This window comes from Ctenocephalides felis, unplaced genomic scaffold (assembly GCF_003426905.1).
Source record: "Ctenocephalides felis isolate EL2017-DRISC unplaced genomic scaffold, ASM342690v1 CF-g0.4_SCAFFOLD_03253, whole genome shotgun sequence".
NCBI lineage: Eukaryota > Metazoa > Arthropoda > Insecta > Siphonaptera > Pulicidae > Ctenocephalides > Ctenocephalides felis.
The window spans coordinates 1-15,264 of record NW_020539407.1 but is presented as its reverse complement, the minus strand read 5'-3'; the positions used below and the strand labels follow the sequence as shown (position 1 = coordinate 15,264).

Here is a 15,264-nt window from a genome sequence, read left to right as displayed (position 1 = left end):
GCCTTATTTGATTCATCGGATTCGTCGCTGAAAATAATTCGAAAGCAAGGGGAAAGACTGACACAGCATGCAATACTAATTTATCATTAAGCTCGATATCCCGATATGTACATACTCTTCTTTTAGCTATGTGTACATGTATTCCATGTACCCAATATAGTCCTAGACCATGGCGGTAATCTCCGAACTTCTTTTATCTATGCTCCGAACAAATGTTTTGTTTCGCGATTTTGTTAGAGCCCCTGTCGCCGGTCGCGCTTATTTGCGTTTTGATCGAATATGACAGAGACGTAATCAAACATGGCGTCATTGTAACACTACTCTTCTTTTATCTATTATTGTAAACATACATTATGGCATCCATAGATAAGAAATGGTTTGATTGATGAATTTTGAAGGACAATTGTAAAATACTTTAATTAAAATGTATATATTTATTTTTTATTAATTACAAGTTATAAGTGTATTTACAATAATTAAATAATAAAATAATAAAAAAATATGTTTTAATATCGTAATGATTGATTTTTTTATATGATTATGGATTGATGATTTTTGTTTATATCAATATAATCGCACACTTTGATATGGCAAACAAATGTTTATATTAAATTGTGTAGTGTATTACCATATCCTATAATAACATAAATGGCATTTTCTATAAATTTATTCAAATTTCTCTGTGCGTCATCTAACTACAAATGTATGCACCATATTTTAAAATCACACATTGACGGAGTGGACACTCTACAGTAAATTTTATTTAGATGATTTATGCTTTGGCTGTGACAGTTAATACTAATTTGTATAACCTCACCGAACCGAACTGTTACTTTGACGTGTCCTTTTCCAAAAGCGACACAGTTTAAAAAATTGTTTTAGACGTAGTGAATTCAATAAAATATGCACACTGTGCTTACAAGAGCAAATGCTATTTTAGCATATACATTAAGTGTATTAGCGTTTCTTACGTTTTGTTGCTTTGCTTCTACAGTTTTTATTGATTACCGTACACCCGCACATATGAATACTGTAAAAGTTGTCGTGTAAGGATAATTGTAATGCAATTTACAATTACGCTGAAATGTAATTACTAATAGTACAATAATATATTTTAGAAAAAACGTGCCCGACTATAGTGCATCTAGAGAGAAAAATGACTTGGGTTTCCTTACATTTGATTTAAAAACAGATTTGACTGACTTATTTAACTGGAATGTTAAACAATTGTTTCTATACTTAACAGCTGAATATATTACACCAAATAATGAACTGAACCAGGTAAATTAAATGGTGATTTTCCATATTTAATAAACAGTTTTGAGTTTTATATAACAATTTTTGTTCAGGTTGTACTATGGGATAAAATTATTGAGCGTGGACAGAATGCTGTTCTTGATATGAAAAACATGAATACTAAATATTATTTTTGGGATGATGGAAATGGACTTAAGTGAGTCATATTTAATTTATATTTAAAAATAATTAATATTATACTTCATCAATAAAAATGTACTTTTGTTTAAGGGGTCACCAAAATGTTACTCTTACTTTATCATGGAACTTAATTCCCAATGCTGGCTTGTTGCCTAGTATTTTTGCACAAGGACAACATTCATTTAAATTTCCTGAACAGTATACTACCTCAGCTGTATGATGTGATATATTTATGATTTCTGCAAAATTTCAGTAAATGTTGTTTACTTTTTAATAAAATAAAATAATTATGAAAAAATATGTTTTGTGATTATAATAATACACATTTTTTATAATTGTAGAGAATAATAGTTCACTGCTAATATTCTATGAGAAATATAAAATCTTTAAGGCTATACATCAAATATAAATTACAGCCTTTATCAAAATCTTAGATGCTCCGCATTTTGACGTACTGATTTGTCATATTTTGTAAAGACTACAATACCAAATTGGAAAATAATGTTAACTCCACACATGTATTAGTATTTTTATTATACTCAATAATATTGAAGCTTTGGATAAGGGCTGAATTACAAATACTAAAGTTTAGAGTTTGTAGCACAGCCTCGACTTGAATCAGAAATTAACTGGTATGTTTTGATCAACTTGATCTTTAAATCAAAATTTCTTAACATTTATTCTATCCTTTATTGCTATATATATATATATATATATATATATATATATATATATTGATTGATTGTTTCTTTTCCGAACAGTAAATCCAATAATAAAAAACAATTTGTTTTTTGAAGATGTTTAATACGACGTTTCGGAAAGTTTACCTTTTTTAGTTACTTCTTATTACTCTTTACCCCGGTACATAATCCATTCCTTTATAAAATTTTTTCTAATTAATCTGTATTGACCATCATTAATTAATGTTAATCAATATTTTTAAAAAAACATTGTATTTGACAGAATAAACCTGATGACGGAACGTACCTAGTTCCGAAACGTCGTATTAAACATCTTCAAAAAACAAATTGTTTTTTATTATTGGATTTACTGTTCGGAAAAGAAACAATCAATATATTAAAAAAATCTAGGACTTATCTATTGAATATATATATATATATATATATATATATATATATATATAGATATAGATATATATACATATATACATAAATTTTACATTTTTGAAATATTGATTTTTCTTTAATACAAAATGAAGAGCAGGAACAGACAGGTTTGTTGTGTAATTATTTTATTACTATGTAAAATTCTAATGATTGAAATATTTAATAGTTGTTTCAAAAAAAATAAAAATTTTTTAGTACAACATACTATAGTCGAAATTATTAATAAATATGTTATACATTGGACCGCTCCTGTATATACATATCAAACCTTAAAGTAAATAAAAAAAACTGTTATTTTTATTATTTTTAATACAATATTATTTCAATAAAACATAAATGCTAAATGTAACAACTTTAGTAAATAATTAATCATACAATTACATGTCAATTATAAGTTAATTTATAAATTATCTATTGTTTTAAATACTTTACAACGTTAGTCAGTGGAGTTATTCACGGAATCAGTTTTGTATGTTTTTATCTTCTGTTTCATTTGCATGTAATAGATAATATATTTTCGCCATCAGATCCATAGCTTTTTGCAATCTTCAACAACTCTCTAAGTCCCTATAATAATAAAGGTTGAGTAATTAAATATTTTTGAATATGTTGAAATTATTTACATACCTTATTTCTGTTGTTAACGACAAAGTTGCTCTTGATCTTGATTAGAAGCTCCTCATCAATATTAGCAGCCTTTTGCATAATATATACCATCTCTTGAATCTTATTAGCCTGCTGTTTTATAAGCTGCATAAATAATACTATATTAGATTTATACTTTAATTGTTTATAAAATATACAAGTGATTTTCACAGATCTTTGTAACATTGAATTAATTTGTCTATGCCATTTTTTGCAATTTCTTTTAATAATAATCTATCATGAACTTTTATTTCCAACGACTAGTAAAATGATAAATAAAATTAAAGACAATAATTATTACCATGTTACTAAAGATACTATGATGTAAAATAAAAACACCGAAAATTTAAGACAGGATATAGAAGCATGGTTGAAAAGTTTGAAAAATGCCTCAATATAATATTAAAGCAAAAGTGCAGGGATGTTCAAAAGTAAAACTAAAACAACTATTAAATATTTCAATAATTAGAATTTTCCATAGTAATAAAATGATAATTACACAACAAACCTGTTCCTGCTCTTCATTTTGTACTAAAGAAAAATCAATTTTAGTTTTTCTCATTTGATAAGTAGTGTGTTGTCTATATTTAGTCATGATATGTTCCAAAGCATGTTGATGGTCTTCTAATGCAGCACGTAGTTCTCGATTCTCTTGTTGGATTTCTCTTATATATCGATTCTCTTGCTGTATACCAGCAATTAGAGCAGTGTGTGGTCTTTGAGGTGCTACTTCATTTAGTAATTCCAATTCATCTGGGTACTAAATGTATATATATATATATATATATATATATATATATATATATATATCTGTTGTAATATTAGCTAAGAGCTTAAGTAAAAATGCATAAATCCCAAAATTTATATATATATATATATATATATATATATATATGATTTAGTAGTTAATTTTGATGTTGAAATATATGAGTGAGTTCTTGAGGGCGACACAATCTTTGGCTTTTCTTTGTTTGATGTATCGCCCTCAAGAACTCACTCATATATATATATATATATATATTATGATTGTAAGGGCACGTCATTTGATTTAGGCCTTATTCTAGCATAAAATATACTTATTTTGTTAAATATCAAATCAGTAAAAATAATATTTATATGAATTTATATATAGTTTTCAAACAAAAAATAACCATTACTAACTTGTTTTATTATGTCAATTTGTTTGCTCAAAGATTGTGTTATTTTTATCAAAGAATCTCCAGCAGCTTCTCTAGTTTTCAATCTACCTGCAAGCCTTTTGGCATCAAGAATAATATTTTGAATTGTAATTGACATCTGGAATATATAAATTAAATAGAATTAAAAATAAAAAAAATTGTGTCGTGATTGTGATTGGCCTGTGTTCATGGTTCAATTACATTGGTAGCATAGGGAAGATAAAAATATCCTTATTATTATTTGAATCACATTTTGTTAAGTTTCATATGGCATATGTAATATCTTTTAAAACATTCATTGATATAGCGACAATACAACCAAATTTTACGAAAAAATATTTATCTGCCAATCGTAAGTGATTGACAATTGAGAACTATTGGGTATACTCTTCTTTTATCTATGGTTTAGCTTTACTTCTTATCTATGTTTTAAGTGTTGTTATTTTCTTCAAGCGGGTAACACTATTTTGGTTTCGCGGTTTTCGATTCTGAGGTGACAAGAAGATACCGGGATTGTCTTTTTTTTATCCACTTTTGTTTCGTAGAACATAAGTAAAAAAAATTAGTTTAGTGTTCTGGAGTAATTCTGTTATTTTTTTAAATACTGTGAATCACAAATATACTTAAATAATTTGTATATTGTATTTTCCACAAATCTTTATGTGCTACTATCTAGGCATGTTATCCGCAAGTCCAACATCAAGATTTTAAATACTGAAGAGATTTTTATAGAATTCGTTTTACGGTATTTGCGAATATGTCGAAGCCAGAAGAACAAATGGATCCTTGTGACACAGCTGAAAATTCAGTTTCGGTATATATTGAAAGACGCGTAAACAATAAATTATGCAAATAACTAAATCTTGCATTCTTTTTAGAATGAATCTTCTTCAGATACAATTTCATCAAGAGGAAAAGAAACCGATTTTGAAAATAAGATTGAGAATGATAGAGGTAAAAGATTTGACTATCTGCTACAACAAACTGAGATTTTTTCTCATTTTATGACAAATACTGGACCCAAAAATCCTTCAAGTCCGCTCAAAATAAAAGCTGGAAGACCTCGAAAAACACCACTTGAGAAGAAAGATGATAAAAATATTGAGTATGACAATACATTTAAAAGTATATTTTTAAGTACTATTATCAGATTGTTAGTTAATTTTGTTGCTTGCTAGCTTTATAATGTATGTTAGCATAAACATTGTTTTACATTAGTTTGTTTCCAGAACAAACTTGAACATAATGGATATACATATAACATATATATATATATATATATATATATGAAAATAACAACATATTTTTAATCAATTCAGCCATCGCCACCGTAAAACTGAGCAAGAAGAAGATGAAGAACTTTTGGCAGAATCAAATGCTAAACTGAAGCAAGTAACTCGCTTTGAAAGCTCTCCATATTACATAAAAAATGGTGAACTTAGAGACTATCAAATTCGTGGCTTAAATTGGATGATATCTTTGTATGAAAATGGTATTAATGGTATACTTGCTGATGAAATGGGTCTGGGAAAAACTCTTCAAACAATATCGTTACTTGGATATATGAAACACTATAGAAATAATTCAGGTCCTCATATTGTAATTGTGCCTAAATCCACAATTGCTAATTGGGCAAATGAATTTAAAAAATGGTGTCCGTCAATCAGGGCTGTGGTCCTTATTGGTGATCAGGAAACAAGAAACACATTTATTCGAGAAGTAATGATGCCTGGCGAATGGGATGTGTGCATAACTTCTTATGAAATGGTTATAAAAGAAAAATCAGTTTTTAAAAAATTCACATGGCGTTATATGGTCATTGATGAGGCTCATAGAATTAAAAATGAAAAATCAAAGTTGTCTGAGATTCTTAGAGAATTTAAAACAACTAATAGACTACTATTAACTGGAACACCATTGCAAAATAATCTTCATGAATTGTGGGCATTATTAAATTTTCTCTTGCCTGATGTATTTAACAGTTCAGATGATTTTGATTCCTGGTTTGATACAAATCAGTTTTTGGGTGATAATCAATTAATTGAGAGATTACATGCTGTACTTAAACCATTCTTACTTCGACGTTTGAAAAGCGAGGTAGAAAAGCGATTAAAGCCCAAAAAAGAACTTAAAGTCTATATTGGCCTTTCTAAAATGCAAAGAGAGTTGTATACCAAGGTGTTAATGAAGGATATAGATATAGGTGATTTCTTTTTCACTTCTGAATTTCCTATAAAAATAGTTTATATAAATATTATTAATATATTTTATATACATCTAGTAACAGTACATTTTAATTTTTTCTATTTTTAAATTGCACATTATACTGTAAGTATAGTATAATATACTATGATAATTATGACTAGATGATACGATAACTCAGTCTTTTATATAATTTACAAAGTCTATTACATGTTTTTTTATACTAATTTTATAGGATTTTATAAACCATTTATATTATTCTAGTTAATGGTGCTGGAAAAATTGAAAAAATGCGCTTACAAAATATTTTGATGCAATTGCGAAAATGTACAAATCATCCTTATTTGTTTGATGGAGCTGAACCAGGGCCCCCTTATACAACAGATGAACACTTGGTTTATAATTGTGGTAAAATGAGTTTGCTTGACAAACTCTTACCTCGGCTTCAAGAACAAGATTCAAGAGTATTAATATTCAGTCAAATGACAAGAATGTTAGACATATTAGAAGATTACTGTCATTGGCGACAGTATAAGGTATGAGCAAACAGTAATTATGGCTTTAAATTAGGCTTGCAACGAATAGTAAATTAAATAAACAGTAGCGCACTATTGAAGACCAAATATTTAACACATTTCCCTGACCAAACACTGAATATTTGGTAACTTGGCTTTGAGAGCCTAAACTCGTTTGTTTCAAAGTTATCACTATCCACTGTTGTTATATTACTAACACATTGCATGTTTATTCAATTTTATGCCTAGGCTTGCAATGATTATTTGGTTACTTTATGGCCGAATACCGAATACCTAAATAATATATTTTGTTATACATGTATACTATATACATATATACTGCAGTACATATCTATATAATTGATAAAATAAAAAAATAAACTACTAATAAATTTCGGGCACTGTGTTGTGAAATGGTAATGGAAAAACTCTCACACTATTCTTCCTTAAATTGAATTGGAGTTTAATTCAGTTCATGGACCTGCCTTAGGGCAGTACCAGCCCCATTATATATATATATATATATATATATATATATATATATATATATAATATATATATACTAGATGACCCGACAGACGTTGTCCTGTACCCACCTCAACGTTTTTTTAATATCTATACTAATACTTATACCGTTCAGTTAAAAATAATCATTATTGTTCTTCGAGTTACTATTTACACCAATATGTGAGTGATGTTAAATGTAGTACTGTTTCAAATAAAATGATTATTCTCAATTCTCACAGTTAACACTTCAATTATCCCTTTAACAAATATTAAAATATGTTCAATAAAATTATATATTAAAAATTATACACTGCGATTTATAGAACAAATTTATTTCCAATAGCTCAATTTATTTTATTGAATTTAAGGATTATACAATATTTTCAGACATACATGTAGATGTGGATGTTTAAATGAATGATTTTTTGTTTATTCACGGCTAAAACATTGATTTTCCAAATTTATCACACTAAAAATGATCGTCTGCCTTTGTGATTTATGGTCATAGCATAAGATACACGTGTTGAAAATTAAAATCTTTTAAAAAGTACAACAAATTCAGAAAGAATTAATATAAAGAAGCAATATCACCTTTTATTTTTCTACCCAAAATAATTGCTTCAATAATGTTGCCTATAATTTTTATAATTTCGTACCATATTTTAACTAGCTTTTAGTAATTTTAATATCTAAATTACATTTTTTTCTCCAATAAATCAATATACATTATTGCTTAAGTTTATATTTGAAGTGAATTAATTTGTTAAATCTTGTTCACATGTGCTCTATTCAACTTACGATCAACAAAATTATTGCTCTGTAAATTTTATACTGTGCTCCAATTTACTTGATATTTTTGAAATAGGCTAATCCTTAACTTAAGTTCAGAAGTGAAATCAATTTGCACTCCGTCACCATCCACCGCATTAATTGGATTATTACTCTTTTAATTCTGATTTTATCAGAACTTGTAATACACTATTTTAAAGGTGATTAAATGAGTTACAACTTTCTCTATCATAAATTTTACAGTAACTTCTCTTATTGTGAAACGGCGAAGGGTTAAAGGGCTCGAAAGACCTCTGATTGGACAGGCACGCACTCCTTAATTAATACCTCTATCAATATTTGTGTAATGGAAAAATAATAAACAACAATAATTCGTCAGAAAAATACCACGAATTTTCATATATATATACTTTTATACGTATTTTTTCAGAGATATTATAATGAGAAATTGGATGTATTTTTTAATGTTTTTTTTTCATGAAATCATGAGTTTTTTGAAAATCGTTTGTACTAAAGTTGTGGTATTTTCTAGAATCCATCAAGATCTCTTAAACCAAGTTAGTTCTAGATGGAATACGATTATTTTGAAATTTGGTGAAAATGGCACTGAAAAACTATTTGATTTAAATGAAAAAATATTATATGCGTCTTTTATTTGCATGATAGTCTACTCATTTTACACGCTTATTTTGAGCACTATAAAAACCCATTTTCATATCTAGCCTAATAATGTTCCTAAAACACTATAATATAGCGATTTATTAAGATTTTAATTGATATAATTTTGTTCATTACATGATTTTCGTTAAAATGTATATTTTTAAAGATATTAGCAAAAAATGATGAAAAACGCAAAAAAGAAACAAATTTTTAGTAGCGAGTAACTTGAAAAGTATTTGCTTTTCTGAAAAACATTATTAAACATTTTTCTTTTATAATTAGTTCTTTTATCGATACCCAACGCTATTTTGAAAAAGAAATGTCATCCACCCGAGAAGTGGTAAAGGAGTCTAAATTGTTTTCACTTCTGAAGAGTAAGATGAACCTAGTTCCAAAATTCCAAACGAAATGGAAAACAGTAAAAAAAATTCAGACCGAAAGCGCTCCATTGAGTAAATATTCCGTACCCAATGATAAACATATGAATTTTTGACACAATGAAACTTCTAAATAATTTTTTATTAATTAATAATGTAGACATTACATTTTCCTTATTCATAATCATGAATTTATTATATTTTAATATTGCCTTAGCCTATAAGTGAATAGAAATGTTTGGCAAATTTTTGACAGTCTTCAATTGTTTTTAATGTCAAACTAAGCTTCAAATATTTTCAAGGGCAAACAATGATAAGCGGTTTTTTGTATTTTTTTCCATTTATTTCTACAATCTAACTATATTTCTATGAATCAAAACATTCTAGAAAATTTCCCGAACAAACTTCAGGAAGATTCATGAAAATCCGAATTATAGTTTAGGAGGATTAATGAAACTTACATTGTTACAGAAGAATTTTATATATAAGATATAGATTTATTTTATGAACATTTAAATAACACAGGTCAACAAAGAAAATGGTGCAAACGATTTTAATGCTGTTGTTAAGTATATTTGGGGCGCTGATTTCATAAATGACATTGGTTTTTTTCTATGAGCTTTAGTTTTCAAGATATGATATATATGATATATTAGGTGGGCAACTAAGTTCTTGCTGTATTTTCGATGAAAATGTAACTTTATTATAAAAAAATTGTATCAATTGAGTTTGATACATTTCTCCAGTGATGGTTTCGCTCGGTTTCAACAGCTCATGACAAATAACACCGACCTGGTCCCACCATATGTAGAGCATAACCTTCTTGAGTTTGGCTCGAATCCTCTTCGAACGAGACCTTCAATTTAGCGTTTTTGGAGGTTTTAGCCTTCCTTCACGAGGGTGGTCGTCAACATCAAAATCACCATTTTTGAAGCGACAAAACCTCTCACGGCTTGTTGTTTTGCTCAGAGCAACATTTCCGTAGCTCCCGATGCACTTGAGCTGCCGTTTTTTTTTGAATGGAAGACGAAAATCAACACTCCCCGCAAATGACGATTATTTGGCATAAAATTGGACATATTCACTTAACCAGAAGTATATAATGCAAAAACGAAATCAATTATGTGTCGCAGCAGTTTGTTTACTTACTCTAAGCTTGCTTCAAGACGTTTTGGATTTGTCAAAATCGACAACCCTTACTGATAGAGCCATATACTGACAAACAGCGAGAACTTAGTTGCGCATCTAATATAAGGTACGAAAGTACAAAATAGTAATACAATTCAGAATGTTATTTTAATGAGATATGCCTACTTGTCACACAAACTTACCAGAACCATTCAGCCTTAGTTGGGACATTAGTTGACACTGTAAAAAGTTCTTTTCCTTGACGACCTCGAATGGACCTGGTTTCGGCAATTTCTTTGTATCTCAAAAACTAGAGCTGATACAACAAAATGGTTTGCAGATTTGAAATTAGGGCAAAAAATACTATACGAATCAGCTCTAACATTTGATGCACCAAACAAAAAAAAATTTTTTGTTGGCCTGTGTAATTATTGTTACATAATTATATTATACAAAATTTAATAATCATATCTAAAATTTAGAGGAGGGATATTAAAAACACTTTGTCTGTTGTTGTCTAATATCCATGCACTAATTCCCTTTTTTATCCCTTATATTTCTTCATTATTTCTCCAACCTTACGCTAATTGTAATTAAAATTACATATTCATCTAAATTCTTATTAAAATTACATATTCATATTTTATAAATAATAAGTTGATGTGATTTTGTTAAATACTGCATTTCTGTAGATTTTACAATATATTTCAGCATTTGTTACAAAATTTCTAGTTATGACTATTTTTATTTTAGTATTGTCGGTTAGATGGTCAAACGCCGCATGAGGATCGTAATCGTCAAATTGAGGAGTACAATGCACCAAATAGTGAGAAATTTATTTTTATGTTAAGTACTAGAGCTGGTGGTCTTGGTATTAATCTGGCTACAGCAGATGTTGTCATAATTTATGACTCCGATTGGAATCCACAAATGGATTTACAGGCTATGGATCGTGCTCATCGTATTGGCCAAAAAAAACAAGTAAGATATTATATAAATGATCATAATTTAACTACTTTGGTACGGCGCCGACAGTGCACGCAACGTCGCTCACAGCCGGCATGCATCGTCCATATACTGCCTTGTTCATAGACAGACCCTGGACATAGGCAGGTGTAGTGACGCTCGTCAAGAGTAATTGACGCTCGTCCGTACACATTCGTATCATGTCCGTCACGTAATCCGTCCGTCCGTCAAGTAGACTTGCCGCTCGTACCGAAGTGGTTAAATTTAGTTTTCTATTTTTAGTTTCCAATGGTTCTGTATATATATATATATATATATATACAGTAGAATCCGATTAGTATGACGCCGGATATATTGACAACCGCTTAATATGACGTAATCACACTAAGAATTTGGTTTCCATATAAAATTCCTTAAAAAAACAGCTGTCTAGTCGGATATATTGACATCGCTCACATTGACATGTCGCTTATAATGACTCATTTTTGCAAAAAAATACGTCCAATTATAATGACCGACATGATTTTACATGATGTGGCCAAGTCTACGAAAGCAATTGCTATGTTTTTGTGCACAATAGCACCAGAGCCTGTTTTTACAATAAAATTATGTAAAGAAATCAGTCAAAAATTACTGATTACTTACATTAAAAAACAAATTTGTATGTTTATGGGTAGGGTAGACTAATTATAAATGGCCCACCACGGATATCTCATAAACAAATAAAATTAGATTTTATTTAACAATTATATTTGATAGTAGAGGGCGAAAAATGTATAAATTCATAACCAGCCATCACCTTTATTCTTATGACTTTGCTATCAGAAGATAAGCAGCACATGACTGCGATAAAAAGGACCAGCTGAACCTTTACTTTGGCTAAGGTGTAAGCAATAAAATAGTAAAGTTTTTAAAAAAACAATTTTACAAGAGATTAATTGAATAAATTGTTATTCCTGTTCTTCTGATGAATATTTCTGACCAATAGCAGATCAATGTAATATACTGTGTTGTCTTTGTAACAAATGTACCCACAGAATTAATATTTTGCATTGGTTCAATAATGTAGCGTAGAATGCCTTTAAAATTTAATAGAAGAAATTGCATCTGTTCGCCCCCTGGTTGTTCCACTTTACCCCGTATGTGAAGTAAAATGGGTCAGATACCAAATGTTTGAAAAATAAAAAAATATAATATTTATATAATTAGGAATTATGTACGTATTACGTATGTATGTAAGTTTTTCTGAACATAGTTTGATAGATGCTTCTTTGATGTATGTTATGTGTTGTTTATTGGGTTTAGACAGTATAATTACCGTAAGTCAAATTGGACCGTTGAGCCCCCGCCCTACTCTATGTCAATTTTATTTTATATTAAATTTTAATGTGTCATTTTTATTTTTAATTAAAACGTTTGTATAGGCTTTTCTTTTATTTACTGAAACATGTAACATATTTGCATATTAAAAAGTTTTTCTTCAGTACGCTTTTAATGACGACCGGTTAGTATGACGAGATTTCGGCGTCCCTTCGATGTCATACTAAGCGGATTCTACTGTATATATATAATTATATTATTAACTTCCAGTAGGGTAAGTTATATTAATCGTCCAAAAATCGCAAAAGAAAATTTTATCATATTTATACGTTTCAGATGTTTCTGAACATTTTGGAATACCTTAGAACAAATGGATCTGTGTGTGTGTGTGTGTTTTGTGAGGATACAGTTTTTCCGAAATCATGAACGAAAAAGAAAAAGTTCATGATTTCGGGCGCACCGATTAACTGATGTGACTAATTTGAAAAACATTCAATTCCTATTGATAGGGAGACGTGCTGAATAGTTTTTAGCATAAATAGGTCCAGCCGTTTTGGAAATACAGAGCAAATAGTGCAGAAGTATTTGGCTAGGGCAGGTTTAGCCGTTTCGAAGATATGGAGCAAAAAATGTTTTTGCATAATCAGTTTGAAGCTTAGGTGACTTTGCATACTTATTTAAGTGCATATTAAGATATCCATATAAGTATTAGTTTTAGAAAAGGTTCCAAAGGCACAACACTTTAAATAGTTAATAAATCATTTTGATGTTGATAAGTGAGCACATATGAGGCAATGTATTATATAAGGATGACATTTGAAAGATAGTTTTTAATATCACAATCAAATGAGTTTTATACTTGCAGAGATTTATAATATTATTTTTGATTTACAAGAATGCATGCACTTCCATAGTCACATTGAATTTGATAAAAGTAGCATAATAAATTGTATTCTCTTGTAATTTTATTAACTTCCCGTAGTGTGAATTATTGTAATCGTCCTAAAATCGAAATTGAAAATTTTTACATTTCTTCACGTTTTGAAGGTTTTTCAACATTTTGCATACCTCAGAAAAAATGGATGTGTGTGTGTGTGTGTGTATGAATACATTTTTTTGTCCACGTTTTCTCGTGCACGGATCAACCGATTTGAGTGGTTTAAAAAATATTTGATATCTATTGATAGGGAGATGTCCTAATTAGTTTTTGGCAAAGGCAGGTCCAGCCGTTTCGGATATACGGTGCAAAAAGTGCAGAAAATGGAAATTGAGTTTTTGAGAGAACGGAGCATCGGATTTGAATGATCCAAAAATCATTCAATTCATAATGATTAGTTAATAATGGGAGAAGTGGTGATTAGTTTTTGGCAAAGAATGTGCGAAAAATTGTAGTTTTTGAGAGAAAATGCATGCGATTTGATTAATTCAAAAAACTTTATGCTTGTATGGTCAAAACGATTGCTTTTGAGAAAAAAAAAATAATTTTAATTTCCAATTTTTTTTTTTTGTATATCGAAAATTAATCAAATTTTAATTTTTTTTCTAGCTAAAGTTCTAAAGCTCGCTCATATACTTAAAATAAATAATTTAACTTTGTCATTCAGTTTTATAATTCTTATAAATATTAGGTTGTCAAATATCTCCCTTCCTCCCTTTTGTATTATAAACAAGAGCAAAAAAGCGGAAGGGAGATATTGACAACCTAATATTAGACAATGTTTTTCATTTTAAATTTGATTGGTAAGTTTTGTTTATTTAGTTTTCTATAAACATATATAAGTTATAGTATTTGAAAAAATAATCTATTTTAGCTTACAAAGCCAATAAAAAAAAATAAAAAAAAATTACAGTATTTGAAAATATTTAATTTTCATCGAATATTTCATTATGGTACGGGAAGTTCAAGCAATTTGCCTTAAGGCACTATGCCATTTACCATTAGTTTAATTTTAAATCTGACATATACTCTGTTCAGCACAATGTGTGGGTTTACCTCCAGTTATTAAGTTTATTTCGAACATTTTGAATATTTTGGAAAAGGATTACTAATTTATCAGAAGATTTAGATTTTTTTTTTAATTACAGTATCTGTTACAAGATTTAGATAATGAATTTAAAACTAAAGGTTTCATCTAATACTTAAACTCCAAATATTTTAAGCTACAATTTTGTAATATTTACCTCTTTCTGTTATTAAACAGAGTCTTTGGATAATTTTTTTAGAAATGTAATTTTTTCAGGTAAGGGTGTTCCGATTTATCACAGAAAATACTGTTGAAGAAAAAATAGTTGAAAGAGCAGAAATAAAACTGCGTCTAGATAAAATGGTCATCCACAGGGTAGATTGATGGATAATAAAGCTGCTCAATTAAAATAAGGATGAAATGTTGAACATGATCAGACATGGTGCAAA

General features: G+C 28.7%; 2 protein-coding genes and 1 pseudogene across 2 annotated transcripts; 2 read left to right on the top strand and 1 right to left on the bottom strand.

The window, feature by feature from the left end:
• Window positions 1-816: 816 nt before the first annotated feature.
• On the top strand, window positions 817-1,675 carry LOC113382045 (signal peptidase complex subunit 3-like). Its single transcript, XM_026620609.1, has 4 exons — window positions 817-1,046; window positions 1,119-1,281; window positions 1,350-1,453; window positions 1,528-1,675. The coding sequence occupies exons 1-4, from the start codon at window positions 904-906 to the stop codon at window positions 1,655-1,657; spliced, it is 540 nt and encodes a 179-aa protein (XP_026476394.1). The 5' UTR covers window positions 817-903; the 3' UTR covers window positions 1,658-1,675.
• Window positions 1,676-3,053: 1,378 nt separating this feature from the next.
• Window positions 3,054-4,742, bottom strand: LOC113382044 (FGFR1 oncogene partner 2 homolog). Its single transcript, XM_026620608.1, has 5 exons — window positions 4,589-4,742; window positions 4,371-4,505; window positions 3,718-3,969; window positions 3,192-3,314; window positions 3,054-3,131 (listed from the first exon to the last, which is right to left on the bottom strand). The coding sequence occupies exons 2-5, from the start codon at window positions 4,503-4,505 to the stop codon at window positions 3,054-3,056; spliced, it is 588 nt and encodes a 195-aa protein (XP_026476393.1). The 5' UTR covers window positions 4,589-4,742.
• Window positions 4,743-4,910: 168 nt separating this feature from the next.
• On the top strand, window positions 4,911-15,257 carry LOC113382046 (annotated as a pseudogene).
• Window positions 15,258-15,264: the final 7 nt, after the last annotated feature.